The following is a 22,800-nucleotide window of genomic DNA, read 5'->3' as shown; positions in this document are numbered from 1 at the left end:
GGGCAAGTTTCTAACCTCTATGAATCTGGTCTTCCTCTTGTAAAATGTAAGCAGGAATCATCCTTTATGTTGTAAGGTTAAATTAGGTAATTTAATGGTGTGCTTGCACCATAGCTTACAAATAGGAAACACTGAACGTATCATGCTTGTGTTCTGATTATAAATTCTATAGGAGTTCAGAGGAAGAAGAAAGCATTATAGATTACAGTGTAGTCTACAAAATGGAGAGCACCTACCGAGGAGGCCCACAAATGACCCACTGGGGTTCCAGAAGAACATATTATGATGTCTGTTCATATGCATATTTTATTTAAAATTAAGAGAGAAACTTCACTAATTTTTAATATACAAGTTTTCACATGATTTCATATAATATGTGAAAAATCAGAGATCTTCAATATGGTGGGTTGGTAGTGGGGCCCTCCCTTATTTATTGGCATCGTTGATGTGGTGGATGCATCGCAACACATGTGGACACTTATGTAGGTTTACAGATTGCATTATCTTGAGTAGTAGAATACTTATAACATTTTGCAGTAAAACGGGAGTGTCCCAGAAGATCGTTTTTACTGCACAGAAATGTTCTAGTTATCTCATGGCAAAGTAATTGAAAAAATTTAGTTGTGTATTTTCTTTTTTGAAAAGACAAGTGTTCCAAATATGCTGAACATTTCTCTGTTGGCAAGTGGCTATGAGGACTATGTTATTTCTCAGATATTTCCAAAAGCAGTAATCTCTCCTTGCAAGGCAAAGTTCTGTATTAACAAAGATTAAGAAAAGAACTGAATTTTGTAATAAATTTGTGCTATGGAGAGAGTATTTCAAAAATGGATATTTGGCAATATTCTCATCGTGTTTCAGTTATAAAACTTTTCACATCTATACACAGAAACTTTAAATTCTTTTTAAAATATTAAAAATTAAATGTTTCAGTGAGGTTTTGAATCCATATTATAAATATAAAAATATTTTCCTTTGACATTGCAAGAAATTCTGATTTAGATAGTAGAAGATTAAATTTTATTAGCCAGATTTTTAAAAAGTACCTGATGGACTGAGTGAAAACTGAGTAGGACAGCTAAATTTAATCAGTCCTCAAAATTGCTATTGAACAAAGTGATAAAAAGTGGAATATGCCCTCATCAATATTATTTTGATAAAAATGAACAATTTAAAAAATTGGAAAGCATTATTTTAAAGGACCAGGACCAGTCATACAGGAGATGAGATTTGAGCTAGAACTTAAAGGAGTATATGATTTAAATGTGTTGGGCAAAGCTTTTTTTGTTTTGTTTTTAATATGTTCGTAGCAGGAGAAATAATCAAGTTGGAAGGTGAAACATGAAATGGGTGATTTGTAGGTTTCCAAAGCCATGAGAGAGAGAATGGAGGAAAAATTTCTGAGCCATTACATAATAGGGTAGGAATTTGGGACTTTAAGAGTAAAATCACTGAAGCTTATTGTGTACAAGAATAACATGCCCAATATAAACACTGCAAGTATGCTCAAGTTGAATTGAAGAAAGCAAAATATGGAGGAGAGGGAATCAATTTGGGGGAAAATGTCATTAATGTAGTTCTTGCGTTATTTTAAGGCATGGTTTATCCAAGTGTCACTACTGACATTTGGGGCCTGATCATCTTTTGTCTGTGGAGCGGGAGAGGGTGGTGACGGCACTTACGCTGCTGCTGGTCTGTGTGCTTTGGAGAATGTTTAGCAGCATTCCTGACCTCCACTCGCTAGAAGTGCTAGATGTCAGTAGCACCCTCCACCCCCAGCAGTGACAATCCAAACCGTCTCTAGATATTGTCAAGTGTCCCCATGAGGGCAAAATAGCCCCTCATTGAGAACCAGTGGGCTAGGGTGATGCCACTGGAATAAAAAAGAAGAAGTGAATGTGAAATAAATTGTGAAGGATGTTGCCTGCTGGAAAGCTTTCAATCAGGTTGTTGAAGAAAAAAAGTCATTTGAGTAATAAAAGTTTTTTAGAACTTTTATTACATACATGTAATATTCTGTGTCATGTATACATGTCTATTCTATGTCAGTGTCACTTGGGGCTCTATATTGCTTTTCTGCTCATGTTTTCCATGGCCTCCTTTCATAATATTGCCTCCTTATATGTATATATACATATATACCCTTAAATCCTTTTTCAGTATCTTCCCTAAATCAGGAGTTATTCTTTCTAGCTTGTAGCCAGCCCTCCGTGACTTTTGAGTCTTTTTCTTCAAGATGTAAGAAGAAATGTTAGTACAACAAAAGATAAAAACTTGTCAAAAGATTTCACACCTCTTGTTTCTATCAAGTGCAATGGGCCCTTAGGCACTCTTCTCAGTTCTCTGAACCTTAAGATTAAAAGCTTTATGGTCAATGGGACCCTGAGATATAAACCTTGAAGCATGATCACTCCTGTTAGGAGCCAGTGATAAAATTGAGGAACTGCCCATTGCTTTCATCTCTCTATATGTACCTTCTGGTCTACTTACACCAATAGGGCAGAGGACTGCTCTGGTCTGTTATTACTTGCCTTGAGGCAGAGGGCAGACTTTGCAGCTGATAATGAAATCTACCCAGAGTCTTCCCAGGGCTTAATATCACTGGCATTTTCCTTACAAATGTCAAGCTCTAAAGGCGTTAAACAAAGGATCTTCCCTTGAAGAGCATAGGGAGACAAACAGTGCACTGAGTAAGGCAGCAGGTCCTATAAACAGAGTGGGGTATGCTGTTTCTTCTGTCTGCTGTGACATGGAAAGATGCAAGAACTTTGATCTCACTCCTTTAGGAAAATATGTCCTAATATTTATGTAAAGTAACATGTGAAATTTTTACCTGGCATATGCTAGGAGATTGATTATTCAACAAATATTTATTATGTTCTACTGTGTGTCAGACATAGTGAATCTAATGAACAAAACTTTACACTCAGGGAGCTTATATTTAGTCCACTGTGAGGGTTTTTCTGAAGAATATACCACACCACACTTTTAGGAACAAGGACAGGAGACAAAAATATGTAAAATAAATAAAGAGAAAACCTAAAGAATTTAGTGATAGATGTGAACGGTGACGGGATAATCCAAGTACCTGGTGTACCTGAAGGAGGTGGAGATAACCATTGTGCCTGGGGAAAAATTACCCCTTTGGTGAAAGTGTCTTAATTTAATTGAATGTTTTTTCACAACCTAGAATCTAAATAAAACTAAACTTCCCTTTGTTGATGTTACTTCTTACTTCTTTAGCTTGTACCACCACCTGGGCTATGTCACATGACTGCCCTTCCATTGTCCCCTTCTTCAGTGTGGTATCGGTGTCTCTGACTTGCAACCATCATTTGAACTTTACGTTTGATTTCTGACTTACCAACATAATGAAGTCCAGGTATTTTCTTAGTAGTTTCAAAACCATTGACTGTAAATTTGTGAAAATGAAGAAAAGAAAAAATATAATTTTTTAAAAGGCAAAGTTGATCAGCTGAACTGTGATCTGAATGAAAATGGCTTTGATCATCTTATCAACCTTTATTTTAACCTTCTTTAAATGGATCAATCTGATATACTTGGCAAAGGACAGTTTGCAATACATTGTTATTTGAAATTAAATCCTTCCCAAGTGACTAAGGAGATTTGAATTATGTTAGTTTAATGACTTTTTTTATGAGCCCGGGATATTACTTCTTCTAATAATTTTATTTATTTTTATTGTGATATAATTAACAAATAACATTATATTAGTTTCAACTGTAAAACATAATGACTCACTATGTGTATATATCCTGAAATTATTACTAGAATAAGTCTAGTTAACATCCATCACCACACATAGTTACAAATAAATTACATATAAATATTTATTTTATTTTTAAGAAGTTATATTAGGATATTTTGTGAAGGTGTTATTTCATAGATTCTGAAACCATTTTCTTCATTAATAGAGATTTATCAAATTGTGGGAAAGACATGTGTTTTGGAATCCTAACAAGCTGGTTTTAAATCCCAGAACAGCCAATTACCTTTGTGACCTTTGGCATGTTATTTAATTTTTCTCCTCCCATTTCCTCATCCTACTATTCTGTCCTCCTGACATGTTGTGGTGAAAAATGATATAATGCATGTTAAGTGCTTAGCAAATTGACTGACACTAAGTGCCCGATAAATAATGGCAGCTCTTGTTACTGCTATTATAGATGTAGTTGTTGTTGTTGTGATTGTTGTTTTAATAATCGCCATAAGAGCAGGCCATAATTTTTCCTAAATCCTCATTAGGGCCTAACTTTGAACTGACTTTCAGGCACAAGCAATATTAAAAATTACCTATTTAATGGTATCATTAGATTGAATGTCACGTATAGTGTTGCATGATGGATTAATTTCTCCTAAATCACTTCTGTAATCATTTTTCATACTTTGAATAATACCCTGGTTTACATGTTATATCTCTGAGGAAACACAGTGGAAATGTGGCAAGAATATTTACAGATACTAATCCTGGTTCCTCGTAACTGTTCTTCTATTATTTAGGAAAAGAACCACTTGGTTATCCCTCTGTAATCCTTTAGCTTTTAAATAATCTTTCACTGAAGGATGAAAAGATTATAGAATACACCAGAAAATTCACCATCCATGCATTTACTTAGACTCTATAAAAAAGAACTATGATACATTTAAAGGAACTAAGTGATAAAATTTTCAAATGTTCTTGAAGCATTAATACATTCAAGAACAATAAAACTGTTTTTATCCAGGTTAAAACTCATATCACACTTTAAGGTTGAATTTGGGGAAGTTGCCAAAATAGATCAGTTTCGACAGAAATATAAAACTACTCAGTGATAGATTGTGGCCTCTGGAAATGTCCCAAATATTTTTCTAAGAGCTTTGTGGTTTGCTGGATTGCTGGTTTCACTACCTATATGTAGCCATTTGATGACTTATCTCAGTTTGAATTGCCAAAATCATGCTTCTAAAAATACACACAGCTCACTCAACTGTGTTTCCTCATAAAAATCATTTGCCATTTCATTGAACATTGGTCCCCAAATACAAGCAGTGCAGAGCATTTTTTGGAGACTAGAATGTGCTTAGCATTTTATATGCATCCTCTCATATAATCTTTTCAACAATCCTATGGAGACATATTTTTATTTCCGTTGTTTTGCAGATGAGGAAGCTGAGACACAGAGAAGTTAAGTAACTTACCCAAGATTAGACAGATAGTAAACTGTGTTTTAAAAAATATTTGTGTATGGAGTAGTGTCAAGGCTATCACTCTGTATTTTATTATGACAAGTTCTATCACTAGAAGTGTTTCCAGATATTTGTCCTGGACATTGCAGAACTAACACATATACTCATTTGTCTTCCCTCATTACTTTATTTTTCCCCTCTCTGCTCTTCCACATTTATGCGTTAGCAACATCTTCAAGGAACATAGGTAACAATATCTAGTAATTCTTCATGCAAAAAGGGAGTAACTAAGCCTTTGAAATAGGTGGATAATGTTCAATAAATTTTAGTGTTCTTAATTTTGAAAACAACCAAAATTGTTTCATCCATTCGTTGTTATGCCTCTCATCTGAATCATTATTTGCCCAGTATACTGCAGAGAAACGTACACTACTGTGATAAAGACAGAAATTAAAATAAGATCAAAGCATAGGGAGAAAAGTTAGTTGCACTTGATGATACTGGCATCTCCATTGATGAAATGATTGGTGTCTCTTTCTTATGCATAGATCTTCTATAAAAAGAGCAAAGATCAAGTTTTCTAGAACATTTGCTTTGATGCCATCATATGTATGAACTAGCATCAAGCTTATGTGAAATATGAAATACTATGAAAATAAATACATATTTTGGGGAGCTAAAACCAAAAGCATAAGCCTCTCTCTATGTAACTGTTTGTCTTCAAGTTCTCTGTTAAAGACAGATTTATAAAGCATGTGTTTTGTTTCAAGGGTTCTATTGAAAATATACAAATGCAGAATTCAAGCAAATTTCTTCTTTCATGGGTTTACTTGTACTGAAATTCTAGAACCATTTCCAATTTTTGTTTCATGAACTATAGGAAAAAAACCTTTTCATCTTGATTTAGAAAATATATGCCTACATGCATACATAGACATACATAAATATGCTTGTCTGAAATGAAAATTCACAAAACAATACTAATCCTTAATATAAATGACACACACTGATATTTTGTATTCTATTTAATTTTAAGTAGAATATTCCTGGTCATGACCCACTAGATATTCCTGGTCATGACCCACGAAAATGATTTTATGAATCACTGATGAATCATGATTTACAAATTTGAAAAACATTGATCTGGACAAAGAAAGTATTACTGAGCCTAGCTGACAGTTTCAGCCGTAATCATATATATAGGTAGAGTTGAATTTATGGACATAAAAAATGATTAATTGAGTTATTTATGTAATTTTACGCAGCTTATACCTGTTTGAAATTAACTTTAATAAGGCTATCTTTGCAAAGTTTTTGTTTTATGAACATCCTCAGACAAAACTTTTAGATTCAGAATTTATGAGTATTAGATATCATATTCTTGAGTATAAATATTTGCCTTTTAAAATTTTCTCCAAAAATTCAAGCCTCTGTAGTTATCAGGAAATCATGAAGTATTTACTTTTTTAATCCAAATTGTACAATGGTAAAATATGATGTTGCATGACTTGAGTAATAGTGTTATTTACAATTTATCATTTGGAGATTATTTGAACTCAAGATTGTTCATGAGTTTTGGAACTTTTAAATAGAATCTAGGTTGAGGTTCAAATTTCAGAATGGTTTTATTTAAGTGGTGTTTGCTCTTAGAAGTTTTGGAGTTATTTTTTTCTACAATAATTGTCTGGCTTTTGAAGTCTGGACAGTGACTTAAGAAGGTAACCTTGGGGAAGGTTGTGTTTCAAAGATGGTTCTTATGTATATAAGAATTTAATAATGATTATAGCTATAACATACTTTATTGGTTTCTTACACAAGGTCAGGCATTCTGCCAAATACTTTATATACTCTCTCTTAATTCTTACCACAATCTTATTAGGAAAGTATTATTGTTCCTACTTTACATATGAGGAAACTAAGGCTAATGATAGGGCTGAGTAACTTTCCCAGGGTTTTACAACCACGTTCTACTGTACATAATAAAATTGCCATCTCCTCTCACCTGTAACCCAGAGAAGGCAAAATATCCAGGATTGGATTGTACTTTTTTTCACCTACACCCAGAGCTGGCTACACAATTTGTGCAGCCCAGTGAAAAATGAAATGCAGAACTCCTTGTTCAAAAAGCAGGAAGGAAAGTGTTGTTAAAATTACTAAACTAAAAAACTGTTTCCTTTATTCTGTGATCTCTCTCTCTCAACTTGCCATCGTGTTTTTTATTTGCTATTTAACATCATACTGAATAAAGAAAATTAAAATTTTAAAGTATTAACATGAGTTTTACTGCTCCTTGTTATATTGTGCAATTGCAGTTATAAATGCAAATATAAGACTGTTTAACTCATGCAGAATCACTGGCATTACACAATTTGTATTTTGTAGCTTGTATGTGCATATATATTTCATTCTTAACATGGAAACACACAACTAGCACACCTGTTTTTATTTAACTTCTTGATAGGTGCACATTCTACCAAGTCTCTACCTTCAGCTTTCTGATGAGTAAGGAAAGACTGGAAAGAAAAGGAACCATGGGTTGCCCTCTTTTTTCTTTATTTCTGTGTAATCTATTTCAGCATAAATGTTTGGCTAATACAAGAAAGAGATACCAGTAAGGAAGAATATGATAGGGTTCTGTGGTGGTTCATGTTTCTAAGAATTGCTTTCTTTCTATATTTGAAGCAAGTTCTGGTTCAAACAGAAAGCATGGGGCTGTTCGTGTCCTCACTCACTCAGTCATGGACATAGTTACCTTGCACTCACTTTCAGTCTTGCTGAACTCCCACATATCGTGGGTCTACCAGAGTTCTGTGTTCATAGGGCATCAAAAACACTGTATGCAAATGGGGAAGACACACATATTGCACTTATCTCCTCTGCTCACGTGCATACTTTGCACTCCTTTGGACTTCATTTGCAAAACCCAAGTTCAAAGATAAAATTATTAAGAATTTTAAGATGGCAATGTCAAGAAGCAGATTAAACAAGCATGGATGTGTCCTTCTGATCCATGGGCATTGTACAACTGCTCAGTTTGCACAACTGTGAAGCTGGTCCTGTCTACACACATCTCCAAGCCTACCCTTTTGTGACTTTTCTCCCCTTAATGCTGACTTTAGTATTTATTATTAATAGTATTTATTAATACTATTGTGGAGTAATGGATGGATGGAGAGAAGGGCTACACCATAGAACTGGTTCTAACTCCTAAGACCTTCAGAAATTGCCTTGGCCTTGGGAAGGCCCATGTGAATAGCCCTCTCAGGACAGTTATGCTTTGTGTGAGGTACTAGAGTTGGCTGATTTTAACTTATCAGGATGATATATTTCTGCCAGTTCTCTAGGAATAGATAACGAGTGCATCATTTGATGAAAATATCATACCAAAGACTGCCACTATGCTTTGTCATCTTAAAGGATTTAATAGTTGAAGAAATTTGTAATATTAAAGTTTCAAAATTAGAGCATTTATCAGAAGAGCACAATTAAGTTGGTGCTGGCAGCTCAGTTGGATAAGGCCAAGCATTGAAGTGGACTAGAAATTCAAGGCAGACATGCCAGTGGAGAGCCATCAAAAGGAAGAATTTTGCTTAGGAAAGATCATGAAATACCCCAAATAGCTTCTGGTTGTTCTACACTGTCTTTTGTTTCCTTTGCAAAACCCTGTTTGTTAGGGCCCAGTGCTTTCTTGCTATCTTTGGAGTGCACAGATTTCTCTCCAAATAGTTCTAATATTTTTGCTTGCTTAACTACATCAATAATTTACCTGTGTCCCTTACCTCAGCAGGAGACCCTCTTGAGTGCAGTCCTTCTCAGGATTTTTGAAGCCCAGCAACCTATCATGAGTGCACTTGATCCAAAGAAAAATTCATGCAGATTTTCTCATTTGCCCCAGTTTTTGCTGTTGGTAATTGCCCTAAGTTTAAAGCAGCAGACACATAGGTTATCCCAAAAGGTCTCTCCTGTCACTTGATAGTACTAGTCCCGTAGCTTCTGAATCTCTGCAGACACACAACCAGGTTTAGGGGGCAATACACCATCTTGGAAACGACCCTGTCCTCAACGGGTGATTATCTTGAAGTCTTCATTACTTGGGTTGAGGTGAGGAGAAGGTGGAGAGAGTGCATAGCACTCTAGCCACTCCAGAGGAATCTTTTCTCATGACATTTCTCCAATCCTTGCTTCCTCTTATACATCTTTGAGCTAGGTAGTGGATTAAGGGTGGTGGGAGAAGTTTGGTGCTCCTGTTTTAGCAATTCCTTCTTAGGTGGCCTGGATCTTCTTTTTGGAATTATGGACACTATGTACCCATTATTCTGAGTTTTAGGGTCCCAGCAGAAATTTAGGGTTCTAAGACAGCTGTTGAGATTCTCACTTAACATCCCGCTAATTAAATTCGGAAGCAAATACTTCATATTTTACTTCTCCTAAGATAATATCTTGCTATTTAAGCCATGGCCTTCTGGAAGTAAAGGCTTAGTTTATAGAAGTCATTGTACTGTTAGAAATTCAGATGTGTGAATGAAGTGTTCCTTTTAAAATTTTACCTTCCTCCCCTCACTTATTTTCATACTGATAACTTTTCTGGTTTGTAAATTTCCAAAATATTTCATTACCTAGGGGCTCTTGGGAAGATATGTTTCCTTTCAGGCCATTACGAAAGTACATAAATATAATACCAATAATGTATATGTAAAGGATTGAAAATATGAACTGAAAAAAGTTACCTATGGATGAAAATTCATAGTATTTAAAATACAACATGAAGAGATGATGTAATAATTCACTTTTTATAGTAATCCAGAAAAGCTTTAATAAAATATTAATTTGAAGTGGATTTCCACTGCCATTTGAGAATTTGTGTGTATATTTGTGATGATGTTAAAATGTAGTCTCACTATCCTATGTGTCTGCTGTTCATGTCTCTGATAATGTAAGTGAACATTTCCGGCATTTTAAATATTTCATTTGATTTATCATTTAATGTACTGGAACAGTCTGCAAAGATACTAATTGTATAACACCCAATTTATTTTATTGTTCAGCATTTGGAAGCTCCTGAAGACAAGTCATTTGGCAGTTCATTGATGGAGACTGAAGTAAGCCTGGACAGTTACCAAACAGCTTTAGAAGAAGTACTCTCATGGCTTCTTTCAGCTGAGGACACATTGCAAGCACAAGGAGAGATTTCTAATGATGTAGAAGAAGTGAAAGAACAATTTCATACTCATGAGGTAAACAAAACATCGATTTATGAAACAAAACACATGACTTGTCATGATGGCACGTCTCTCTTTTTGTCTCACTTACTCTGTAAGGTCCTTGTATTTTGGAAATTTAGTTTTTATTTTGAGATGGAAACAAATAAATGTTCATGTGCTTGGGATTCTAACAGCCAGCATTTAAATTTCCTCCTTGGAGAGCCACACTTGAAGGTGCTGAGATTTGATTTTGCCAATGACTCATACAGGATATGAAAGCCCAGCTCCCTTCTCTTGGCTCAAGGCAATGCTGGGATGTAACTTACACACCACAGTACCTGTGTGGAATCACTTGCTCACAAATCCTTATCTCAGGGTCTGCTTCTGCTGAAGGTGACCTAAGCTAGTAATTTTCCTTAATTCATATTAAAAACACTATTGGGTTTTCTTAAATAAAAATTAAAATACTTTTACTGGGAATACAATTTAAATGGGCCACAAAACTTAAAATTGCAAAAAGATAAGATTCTAAACCATAATGATTTACCTAAACTGTCAACTCTTGTCAACTCCTTTCCCTGTCAGGGGTACATGATGGATCTGACATCTCATCAGGGACGGGTTGGTAATGTTCTACAATTGGGAAGTCAACTGGTTGGAACAGGGAAATTATCAGAAGATGAAGAAACTGAAGTACAAGAACAAATGAATCTCCTAAATTCAAGATGGGAATGCCTCAGGGTGGCTAGCATGGAAAAACAAAGCAAGTGAGTCTTTGTTTTATAATTCCTAAAAATAGCAAGTTTTGGAATCTTACTATTATTTTGATGCAGTTTCTTGTTTGAGTTAGGAGTCTCAGTTTGTTCCTAAAGCATGCAGCTCTTCTTCAGGGGTCATTTTGGTTGGATTTTCATGTCTGTTACCTTTTGGTTTTCACTTTTGTAATTGAAGTGGAGATGTTGGATAGAAGGACCATTATTTACAGAACTATCCCTGAAAAGTTGCCAAAATTCTTGCCATAGTTAATGTTTTCCAAGTTTTCTCCAAAAATTAAAATGTGAATATAGAAGGCGCGGAAGTATACACAGGAAACTCTGCACATAAAATCACCTATTAGCTGCAGTTGACAGGCAACTTCTCTTCCGAAGGAAAAGCTCTCGAAATGTTAAATAGTTTCTCATATGTTTATGGAAATCCTCTTGGAAAAAAGTTTCTCATCTGTGTTTGGAAATCCTTATTCACATCGGGTATGGTTGTGAATTATTTTAAGAATATATTGACTTAATCAAAAAAGAATTTTTGAGACATTTCTGAAAATGGCATATTTCTTGTAGAGGTAACAAGTAGATCTCATCATTTTGGATGTGTTGCTTTGATTTATATTGTTAGGTGTGTGTATTCATGTAGAGCCTATCGAGACAAGATAGATTTATTTTTAAATGAAAAGAAATGAAGTGCCAACTGTGGATTTGAATACATTAAGCTAGAGAAATTGTCCAAGTGCCTTAAGTTTACTTAGCTATTATTTATGAAGATTAAAAGCTTTAAAATAGAACCAAAGAAACTCATTAGATATGCTGGGAGGATTGCCATTCCAGTACTAAATTATTGTGTGACAATAGAGAGGGGGAAAACACATTTTTAAGCTCATGTCTTTTGAAAGAATAAATAAGGCATACATAAGATAGAATTTCCACAAATATTGGCATTCCAAACCAGGAGATACTAGTTTATGCAAATTGACATATTCCCTGCCTAAAGGAGAGGGTTACGATAGTCATATTATAACTATTGAGTCTGCCCCCTCTCCATGCCCAAGGATCAACTAATTTACTCCACCCATTTATCATCAAAAATCATAAGATATAGAGCCTCCTACTTGTGATCATGTGCCAACATTCTTCGGGTTCCAACTTCTTTTTTTTTTTTGAGGAAGATTAGCCCTGAGCTAACATCTGTGCCCATCTTCCTCTACTTTATATGTGGGACGCCTGCCACAGCACGGCTTGACAGGCAATGTGTGTGTCTGCACCCGGGGTCCAGCCTGGTGAACCCCCGGCCACCAAAGCGGAACATGCGAACTTAACTGCTGAGCCCACCGGCCGGTCCCCAGGTTACAACTTCTTTTTGCACTGATCTGTGCAACTTAAACAAAGCAACCTTGGACAAAATTTGCATCTTTAAAATGAAGCCTCCTCCTTTACTACCTTTCCCATAGTGGCGCCACTGTCTTCTCCTTCGTGCATTCTATCTTTCCATCTTCTTCTGGAGGCTAAATACCCCATTGTTCTTCACTCCCTTTTTTCAATAGGACTAACAATATGGCATTAATTATTCGTACTAATCAATTAATTAATTGCAACTTGAGACTGAGTTCTAAGAGAAGGTGAATTCAACCTAAAATTAAAATCCCAAGTTTTTAATCTCTTATTATAACATTTTTAAAAAGGTTAATTAAAAAAATCCCCGTGTTAAAGGGAAATCTACTATTAGATGGTGGATAACAGTGTACACACAAGCACACACACCTGTATGTCTGTGTGCGTGTGCATGTGTGAGTATACGTAATTTTCTCACCCCCATCCCACTGGAGGATGGGCAAACTAAAATGGCAATATCACTACTTAGCTAAGATTGACATCAAAAAATAGTTTGTCTTTAGAGAAGATTTGGGGATTTTGTTTTGTGTTTAAGCTTTTAGAATGATTATCAAGAAGGCAAGGGCAGCCTCATAGCTGGTATAGCTTTTGCTAAAACGTAGAGTTTTAAAAATGAGACACTAATATGGAATCACTTGTAGCACAGTCTTTTCTGGACAATTTGTTGAAATACATAAGTATTATTTAAGGAAAGCAAATTCAGAAATCTCCTTTGAGTTTATAAATAACAGTAAGTCTTCCATACCACTTTCACTAACTTTTTGTGTGTTCATGCATAAAACCTATTACATTCTAAATGAGATAAGCCATTATGCAAACTATGCTGAACCTGATTTTTGATCCACATTTTTTGAAGGAAACAAAAAGCTGATTATGACAGTAGGATGTTGTCAGTATTTCAAAAAGTAATAGTTCTAGGTTTTATTGAATGCTTTAGTAAATTGCTATTTGTTCAGTTTCTATTATCATGGGCATGTTGATGATTAGCTTCAATTTGGAACATCGTCTCTTCTTTCCAAACATATGATTACTTTGGAGAAGGAAGTCATAGTAAATCGCTAGTAAGCAAAAATGGATTCATCCACACCTCTCCTCTTTCTCTCCCAAAGGGAGGGTGTGGACAGACCTAGTCAGAAGCCATCATCCCTACCTAAGCGTAGATTTAGTGTTGAGAGGAATGATAATTAAGGTTTGACTAGGCATATGAGATATAACTGCTAGAATTCTTGTTTCAATCTTATAGCAAAATTTTTTTAAAAAATTGATTGGAAGTACAGAGAAGCTTATAGCTAAAATCTATGAGTATTTATACTTAACAATTATAAGTATTATCTACTAGCAATAATCAAATTATATTTTATATATATTCATTGTGATATATATAACACTATGTATACACATACACATATAGATACACACACATATTAACAAATATTAATGGAGTGCCTTGAGATAGACACATTTCAAGGCGCTGGGGACACAGAAGCGATCACAAGAGGGAAAGTCTCAGATATCATGAGGCTTATACTCTAGAGAGGCTGACATCCAATATAAAAAGAACACAAGAAAATATCAGATAGGAATAAATTTTCTGAAGAGATTAAAAGGTAATGTGATAAAATTGTTTGAGGGTCTACTTTAACCTTCGTGATCCAGAAATGTTTCTGGGGTGGTACCATTCAGGTGGAAATTTGAATGATAAGAAGGAACCACTATTTGTAGATCAGGAGGAAGAACATTTCAGGCAGAGAGAACAGCCAAGGCAAAGGCCTTAAAATAGGGATGGTTTGGCTTGTTAGGAGAACAAATGACCAGCGTGAGTGGAGAGTTGTAGGAGGGAAGGTTAGATAACTGAGGTATGAGATGGGGTTGAAATATAGGTAGGGGTCTCATGATGGATGGCAGTGTTAATCCGGGTAAAAGATAAGGGCTTTGAGTTCTAGGTTAAGTGTAAGAAAAAGCCATGACAAGGTTTTAAGTAGGGGAGAGACAGGTAAAGGAAATATCAGTAATGCCACTGGAAGAAGAGAGGACACTTATAAGGTCAGTGTGATAGCCCAGGTAAGAGATGCTTGTGTCTTATGCCAGGTGGTAGTTGTGAGAATATGTGAATGTATTCTACTATCTTAGCCCAATAGTTAATTTATAAACCATTCCTGCTGTATTTATTTTAGTTCCTTTTTTGCTTTTTTAACAGTTAAGATGCTTTTTGCTTTAGAAATAGACATTCTTGCCTTATACATACAGATGCTACCTTTATTCAAGTTGCATCTAGGAAATACTATTTATCCCATAAACCATTAACAATTATCAAACAAAACAAAAAAATTAAAAAATATAGAGGTAAGAAAATTCTCTTATTTCCTCCTTACCCTAAATCTACTCTAATTTGCCTAAGGGATAAGGTCTCACTTTCTCAAACACCTATTTATGTGAACTGGGGTAACATACTTCCCCTCTATGATCCTCAGTTACTGATTTATGAAACAGCAGCAGTTCCCTGTGTCTGGCATGCCTCTAAAAGATATTGTCTGAGATAGGGTATGAAAAAGTAGTTTGTGAATGCAAAATTATTACAAAATGTAAAGAATGATCATCATTATAAATAAAGTGGCTAGCCGTGGATTAATTATTTTAACCATACTGTATAACTTTGCCTCATATACATTTTCACTCCTACTTCCTCCAGCTAGTTCTAATTGCCTCATTCATTTTTTTTTCTCCAAAGGATATGTTTCTGGGTGTTTTCTATGGGGGGGGGGGTAAGGGAACATGAGCAAGATGATTAAAATTACATTTGAAGTTATAATTTTACAACTGAAATATTTGAAAATAATGCTTGCAAAGGGTTGTCAGTAAAAACAAAGCCATGTGGCTGCTTCTCCTTCCCCTCTTCCTCTTTTTGCTCCATTCTCACATGATTCTTTCCTTATTAATTTATTTCCTCTCCAATTCTGATACCTTCAGAGATGTGAACTGATGTTGAAATGAAAGCTAATACAATAAAAACGTTTAAGATATCTTTAGCCACAAATGACTTTGACACAAACATCCTGCTATTGGTCAATTATAAATCTTTAACAATGTTTATGAGATTGAAATGAGAGAAATAAGTGCCACTGATTGCATAATTAAAATAAAATAAAACAATGTCTATTGACATGCTCAACTTGGAAACCTTAAGAAGAGTAGGCGAAATGATTTTTGTTTTATTTCGGTTTATGCCGCAGAATAGCCTTTGGGTGGTGGGAGGTAAGGGAGAGTGAAGAAAAAGACAAAATTTCCAACTGTGGAAGTACAAGAAGACAATTGGCATAGGGACAACAGAAGATTTTCTTCTCTAAGAATAAACTAATTAATTTGATTGAAAAATGCAACCTGCAGAGAGCAAAAGAGATTTACTGACATTTCTACAAGGACTCATAAAGATAAGCACAGCAAGTTCCATCAACTTCTCTGATAATTGTGGTTAGGACAAGCAGGGGGAAACGAAAACCTTTGTGATGGTAAGGGAAAAAAATGAAAGCAAGTCAGTAAGGAGGCCAAGTGAAGTTATGTTCTGGTTTACATCAGCAGGAGGAGAGATATGAATAGTATCTGGGTGAAAATACAAGCCATAACATGGGAAATAATTGTGAATCACCATCAACACTTTTGACTGGAGAGAAAAACATGTCTAGAAAATCTGGCTCATCTTTGTTTTTTAAATGTCTGTTCCAGTCTTGAAATGAGATAACATATGTGTGAGTGAATAGAGCAAAGCAGGTGCTGAACAAATGGGTAGCTTGTTTTCTCCAAGTGAAGTGACTAGCATAGTGTGTATATGAATATGTGAATGAATGGATGACCAAATGAATTAATTACTTTAGGTAGTTCCAATCTGTCAAATGAATTTGTTGCAATAGAGATTTTAACAATGTGTAATCTCAAACTTTTACTTGTGATTTTATATCACAGTTTCATTAATTCATTTTTTCATTCTTCCCATAATGTTAAAATAAGAATTCCCTGTAGATCAAGGTGGTTGAAGGACCAGCAGCAACAATGTGACCTGAGAACTTGTTAAAAATGCAGACTCTCAGGCCTCACCCTGATCCACAGAATCAGAATCTGCAATTTAACAAGATCCAAGCTGATTCCTAAGCACATTAAAATTTGAAAAGCTAGTTGCCACAATTATAAAATAGTATAAATTCATACTCCTTCTTTGTAGACCACTAGTTTCAATATCTTCTGTTTCTATTTTTCTATCAAGTGAGGTGGGGCAACCATTTTAACTTTCTCAGAAGCTCCAAAAATGGTGCTTGTAATGTCTCATCCAATCCTCAAATGTTGATATCATCTTCCATGGGTGATTAATGAAGTAGCAAGATCCTCATGCAAGAATATATAATAGAGACAATATGAAAGTATTGACAATTAATTATTGGACTAATAAGTAAGAATTATTAACATACAGTAATTTGGTTAGGTTCTAATGGATATGGACATGGTCATTTTTTTCTGTAAATAATGTGCAGTTAAAATGTGAGCACTCCTTGTTCCAATAATATAAAGTACGTGACTCGTATAGTTTAAATTGTAAACAGGAAAGCCAAATCTCTGGAATTCATAGAAATGAGAGTAGCATTTTTTGGAGCAATGCTTTTTCACAAAGATAAATAACGACAATTAGAAAATTGACTTTAATCATCCATTCATCCATCTAACTAACAATTCTTATCTGCTATGTTCCCAGCACTGTTTTAGATACCAGGGAAATATCAGCGAACAAAGCCGACTAACTCTCTCTCTAATTGAGCTTGCATTCTTAGTAGGGGAAGACAGACAATTGAGAAATAGGTAGATCATATCAGATGATGTTAATTGATAAAAAGGGAAAAAAGGCAAGGAATAGATTTAGAGAGTGAAACTGTGTGTGTGTTATTATAATACGTGGTCAGTTAGAGAAAGCCTCTCTGATGAGGTAATATTTCAGGATAGCCCTAAATGAAGGGAGGGAACAAGCCATGCAGACAGCTGGGGCAAAGGGAAGCAAATAAAGATCCTGAGGCAAGCTTGTGCTAGCTGTGTTTGAGAAACAATGTGCCCAGAGTTGACAAAAGGTAAAATGATGACACTCTCATTTATGACTAAAAAATGATTCAAATTAAATTAATAGCCTGTCTCACAGGAGCAGATTTAATGGAAGTTGACTTTTTTCTTTTTTGTGAGGTAGATTGGCCCTGAGCTAACATCTTTGACAATCTTCCTCTGTGTTATGTGGGATGCTACCACAGCATAGTTTGATGAGCAGTACTAGGTCCACGCCCGGGATCTGAACCTGCGAACCCTGGGCCACTGAAGCAGAGCGTGTGAAGCTAAGCACTATGTCACCCGGTGGCCCTGAAGTTAACATTTTTATAATTTTAATTCTGATATTTTTAATTGGGAAAGTATTTATATTTTTGTACTGTCTTTTAATATTTGATTGCTAATTGATACCACTTGTTCATTCAAGAAATATTTATTGTGTGTCTAGTATGTGCCAGGCACTGTGCCAGATGTTATGTAGTGATATAATTTTTGAAGTTGAGAGTAGGCTTCTATTGCCATGTAAATGAATATCATCTCAGAGTGTCAACACTCCCCATTCTTACTAGAGATAATTTAAACAGTCTTCCAATCATTGTATTTAGTAGTCGTCCTTGGTTTGTGATGACATCTACGAGTTTCTTCATCTACTTTGTAAGTATTTAATCAGGAAGACTGAATTGAGGCTTGCCATAATGTACTTACCACAAGAATCTTTTGCACCCAGCCATATAGCTTCTTTATTACATTTATGCTTTCAAAATGCAAATGAATTTGTTTGCATTTTGAACTTTAATCTTGCTCTGGATAGTTGAAGAATATCAATAATTAAACTATTGTTGAGCTGTATGGATAGAGGAATAAAGTAGATCAGGATTTTGAAAACAATGGCACCTTTTTGCTTCACAGAATCCTTTATAAATACAATAGTATTTCTCACATTCCAGTCAATGGGCAAATAAATATGAATACATGTTTAATTTTGAGGGAGGGTTGAAAATTTTCTTTCATTTCTAGTTGTTGGATGGGGAACTTTGCAGATGAACTTTTTCTAAAATATTTATTGTGAGGCTGTAGACTACAAACTGTGGCCTCCAGGGTATAATATAATGGTAACTATCAGAATTAGTGGGAACTTTTGAAAAATGTACATAACCTGTTCTCCTTGGTTTCTTCCCTGGCCCAAGATGCCAGTGTACCAATTGGTGGGCATGGAGTGCTTTAAAAAGGAGGATAGACACATTAGTTTTAGGGGAAAAAAAACCTCATTATATGATTCTGTTAGACCCTTGCCTCACTTCATTCTCCAGTGGAAGCTATTATACTAGTGACTAGGACTTATAGACAGAAGACCACTGTCTGGTGTCAGGCTTTGCAGACAGGTCTATTAAGATGTGATTAGGACTTGGAGGAAAGAGGATGTTCTTACTGAGGTAAGGAGGTGCAGGAGGGTAGGAGGGATTAACCATCTGCACAGATGCTGAGGGTTCACATTCAGAAATTTCGAACGGGAACTGGCAGACACTGATGGTAGAAGTAGTGAGTGTAAATGTGGTAGGGTGGAGGTGAAAGTGATAGTGAAAGTCTTACACATTTGGGGTCATTGTTTTTATTGGATTCTCAGTTTTAAACCTTGCATTTCACAGGGCATTCCTTGAGCTTTGATAAATGTTACAAACCTAGAGAGTTGAAAAATACTAATGTGCTTCATATGGCCCCTTCATTACTGCTGTACAACAAAAAGCCTTTACATATGTTTGTACATGCCTTACTGAAACTTTTCTTTTAAAAGAAATCAATGTTGCTTTTCTATTTTAAAGCAATATTTGCTTTTTTTGGCCTACGATAGATCATGTTTTCGGATTCCTACATTTAGTGAAAGCCATAAATATTTAAAATATCTGGTCCTTCATTTTATCTTGTCACTGTATGTTTGAGGGAAACTAGGTCTCAAAGTGTATTCTGGTTTCATTCGTTAGTATAAACCTCATGCTAAGAACAATTGTCTCAATAGTAACAACTGTACTTTTCATTTTGGTGAGAAGAAAAAGTAAAATTATCTATTAATGACAATCTCTATAAAGTTCCGCTAAATGACCTTCTTTGTTCTTCTATTTTTCCATCCTGATAACCACTGACATAAATGTCTATTGTCTGACACATGATAGAGCTAATTTGTTATTCATAAATAAAATTATATTTAAAAGTCCCAAATTGTATAACGTCAAAATTACTATTTAATAGATAATTTACTACTTATATAGTATTATTCATTTATAAATAATTGGGCAAAGACATTTCTATGCTTCATAAACCTGCCTCCATGCTCTCTCCATCATCTGGTTCATGTCAATCCTGATGTGGCCATGCTGCCTGGGCTCAGCTACCCAAATGTTTGCCACTTGTGAGCATCCAGGGGCTGAAGTAAAACTTATGCCTGAGTCCTGAAAACTAGCACAGTCATTTTCAACCCTAGATGTTCATTAGAGTCACCTTGCTGGAGACAAATTTCACTAATTTACCTTTTTGTAATAATTTCAATAAAATCTGTTCTTAAACATTACCTTCATTAATCAGTTTGTTAATAGACTGAATGAAACAGAAACCTATACAAGGGGATTAAAATAACAACATATTTAAGCATAAGTCAGCATTCTGGGAGCAGCTAGCTGCATGTAAACCCTTCCTGAGCTAAAATCAAAATTATATAATCTATTCATTAAAACCATTTTGCTAAGATTTCGTGCCAACAGTTTGAATAAGTAAATTAATTCTAGTTTTCATCAGTGTGATTTTAGTTACAAAATGGCATGCATTTGAAAATAAGAAATGCATTAAAAATTCAGTTTCTCTGATTCATGCTGGTAGCACTCCCTTAAATATATAGGTTTTATTGCCAACTTAAATCATGGGATTGTGTTTTGCATGTATAACTTGTTAATTGAACATCACTGGTGATTCTTTTGTAATCTAGAAATTCATAATAATATTTTACCTCCTTTCACTAGTTGTATTTCTTATTTGAGAATTACATATAGGCAAGTAATTATAAAGTCTAGGAAACTGGGTCTGAGAACCTGTCTTCCTAAAGAGCTTACCCCTCTTGGTAATTTTTAATTGTAGTCCACCAGGATTTATAAAGTCTATACTTCATATCTTTATTACTGTAGTGCTTAGCATATAATTATGTTTTGTAATATATTTTTATACATTGTTTATAATATATTGCCATAAAGTCCAAGAAACAGTATTAAGACTATCAAATATAGGCTGAAATTAATGAAAACATGTATGATTTGGGCATTTATAATTTTGAAGAATGCTATTCATATTTATTGCTAGACCTCTTAACTGAGGATATCATTCCTTACAAATATTGTATGGTATAATGAAATGGTGTGGATAAGGACTTAAATAGGATTTGTTGCTATTGTCAATCTAATTATCTGTTGGTTTAGAGCTGTGCTGTCCAATATGGCAGCCACCAGCCATGTGTAGCTATTTAATTGTAAATTTAAATTATTATAATTAAATATAGGTAAGAGTTTGGTTTCTCAGTCACACTAGCCATATTCCAAGTGCTCAGTAGGCACACATGGCTAGTGGCTGTCATATTGGATGGTGCAGATACAACATTTACCTCATTGAAGAAAGTCCTATTGGAAAGTACTATTTGGAGAATAAATACCTTCCCACATTCGAAGAATTTCTATAAAGCAAATCCTACTTTCACATTGATTTCCTTCATGTTTGTAGGCATATGTTTTCACAGTGGGGTATGAGGTGAGAGACAGATCTCTGGTAAAATTATTTGAAAAATAGTATTCCTTAGGATGCTTTTTACTGCAACTAACAAATAATTCAACTCAAAGTTGCTTATACCATTACTCCTTAAAGTGTGATCCGTGGACCAACAGCATTGACATCCTCTGGGCACTTGTTAGAAATGAAGAATGTCAGGCCCCTCCCCAGTCCTACTGACTTAGAATCCACAGTCGGACATACTCCCCAGGTGATTCATCTGCATATTAAAGTTTGGGCAGCACTGGCTAAAACCATAAGGATCTCCATTATCTTAGATTACAATATATTCACAGATGGGGTGACTCTGGCGACCATTAAGTCTGTGCCTTCATTGTGCCACCACCATCCCAGGTTCTTTCAGTTTATCGGCTTTTCTAGCCTCCTTCTGTCCTCAGCTGATCTTGAAATTGGAAGATGGCTCCAGCAGGTCCTAATGTCATATCCTCTCATGCTTCTTTCTCTAGATTTTGTCAGGACCATCTCCTGTCTGGCACAGTTTTATTCCAATTCCACTACCTCCTCTCTCTATTGCTAGTCATATATTTAAGCGTCATTCTTCTTTTGCTTTTACGTCCCTTTCTAAATGACCATTTGAAAACCATAAAATAAAACCAAGAAAAATGCAAACTCTTTTCTTGCCTGTAGGTGGTAAATTTTTATTTTATGGATTTATTCTATGAAATTTCCCTAATTTATTTTCATCTTTAGAATGTTAGTTGGAAAATTTCTCTTATTTTAATAATGTTTTATGTTGAACAATATGAAATTGTCGTTTTCATAGAATAAAAACTCACATATCAGCAACTTTATATGACTCACCCCAATACAGCATTTTATCCATAAAGAAGGAAAATAATTAGAGCTTAAAGCACAGACTTGAGTTACAGATAGCTTACCATTTGTATACTGACTTAGCATGTCACAGAGAAACCTTGGGCAAGTTCTTTAACCTTTCTAAGTCCCAGCATTCTCAGAAATAAAATAACAATAGTATTAACCTCAGTAGGTGATAATGAAGACCAATTGTAGTTATTCAATATGTCTCAAACACAAGTCAGTCATGCTCCTCCTTCACAATTTCTTCCATACCTATACTCTTATTTATCATTACATATTTAATACTTTTTCTTAAAATGAGTTTTTACTTGGCTTCATCCTAAGCTATATAATTCCATATATACATTAAAATCATATATATACTCTCTTTAGTTGCTAAGACATTAAAATAACTTCCATTTTTTTTCCTTGTGTGACGAAAATCATTCTGCAAACCATGAATGGATTACATATCATCCTTTAGGATCCACTGAAGTGGTTCATTTAATGCTTAAGAACAAGGTTATCACATGAAAAGTGTTGAATAAATGTTAGGCAAT

At 34.9% G+C, this 22,800-nt stretch overlaps 1 protein-coding gene across 8 annotated transcripts in view; it reads left to right on the top strand.

Annotated features, from left to right (window-relative positions):
• DMD (dystrophin) overlaps nt 1-22,800 on the top strand; it is a 2,264,041-nt gene that overhangs the window by 851,646 nt on the left and 1,389,595 nt on the right. For all 8 annotated transcript variants that reach the window (XM_070604303.1, XM_070604310.1, XM_070604305.1 and 5 more), the window contains 2 exons: nt 10,233-10,421; nt 10,974-11,155. In XM_070604303.1, coding sequence (XP_070460404.1) covers nt 10,233-10,421; nt 10,974-11,155 — 371 coding nt within the window. The remainder of the gene's footprint in view (nt 1-10,232; nt 10,422-10,973; nt 11,156-22,800) is intronic.

The sequence above is a fragment of the Equus przewalskii genome, chromosome X, assembly GCF_037783145.1.
Source record: "Equus przewalskii isolate Varuska chromosome X, EquPr2, whole genome shotgun sequence".
Classification (NCBI taxonomy): Eukaryota; Metazoa; Chordata; class Mammalia; order Perissodactyla; family Equidae; genus Equus; species Equus przewalskii.
This window is presented reverse-complemented; position numbering and strand designations above follow the sequence as displayed.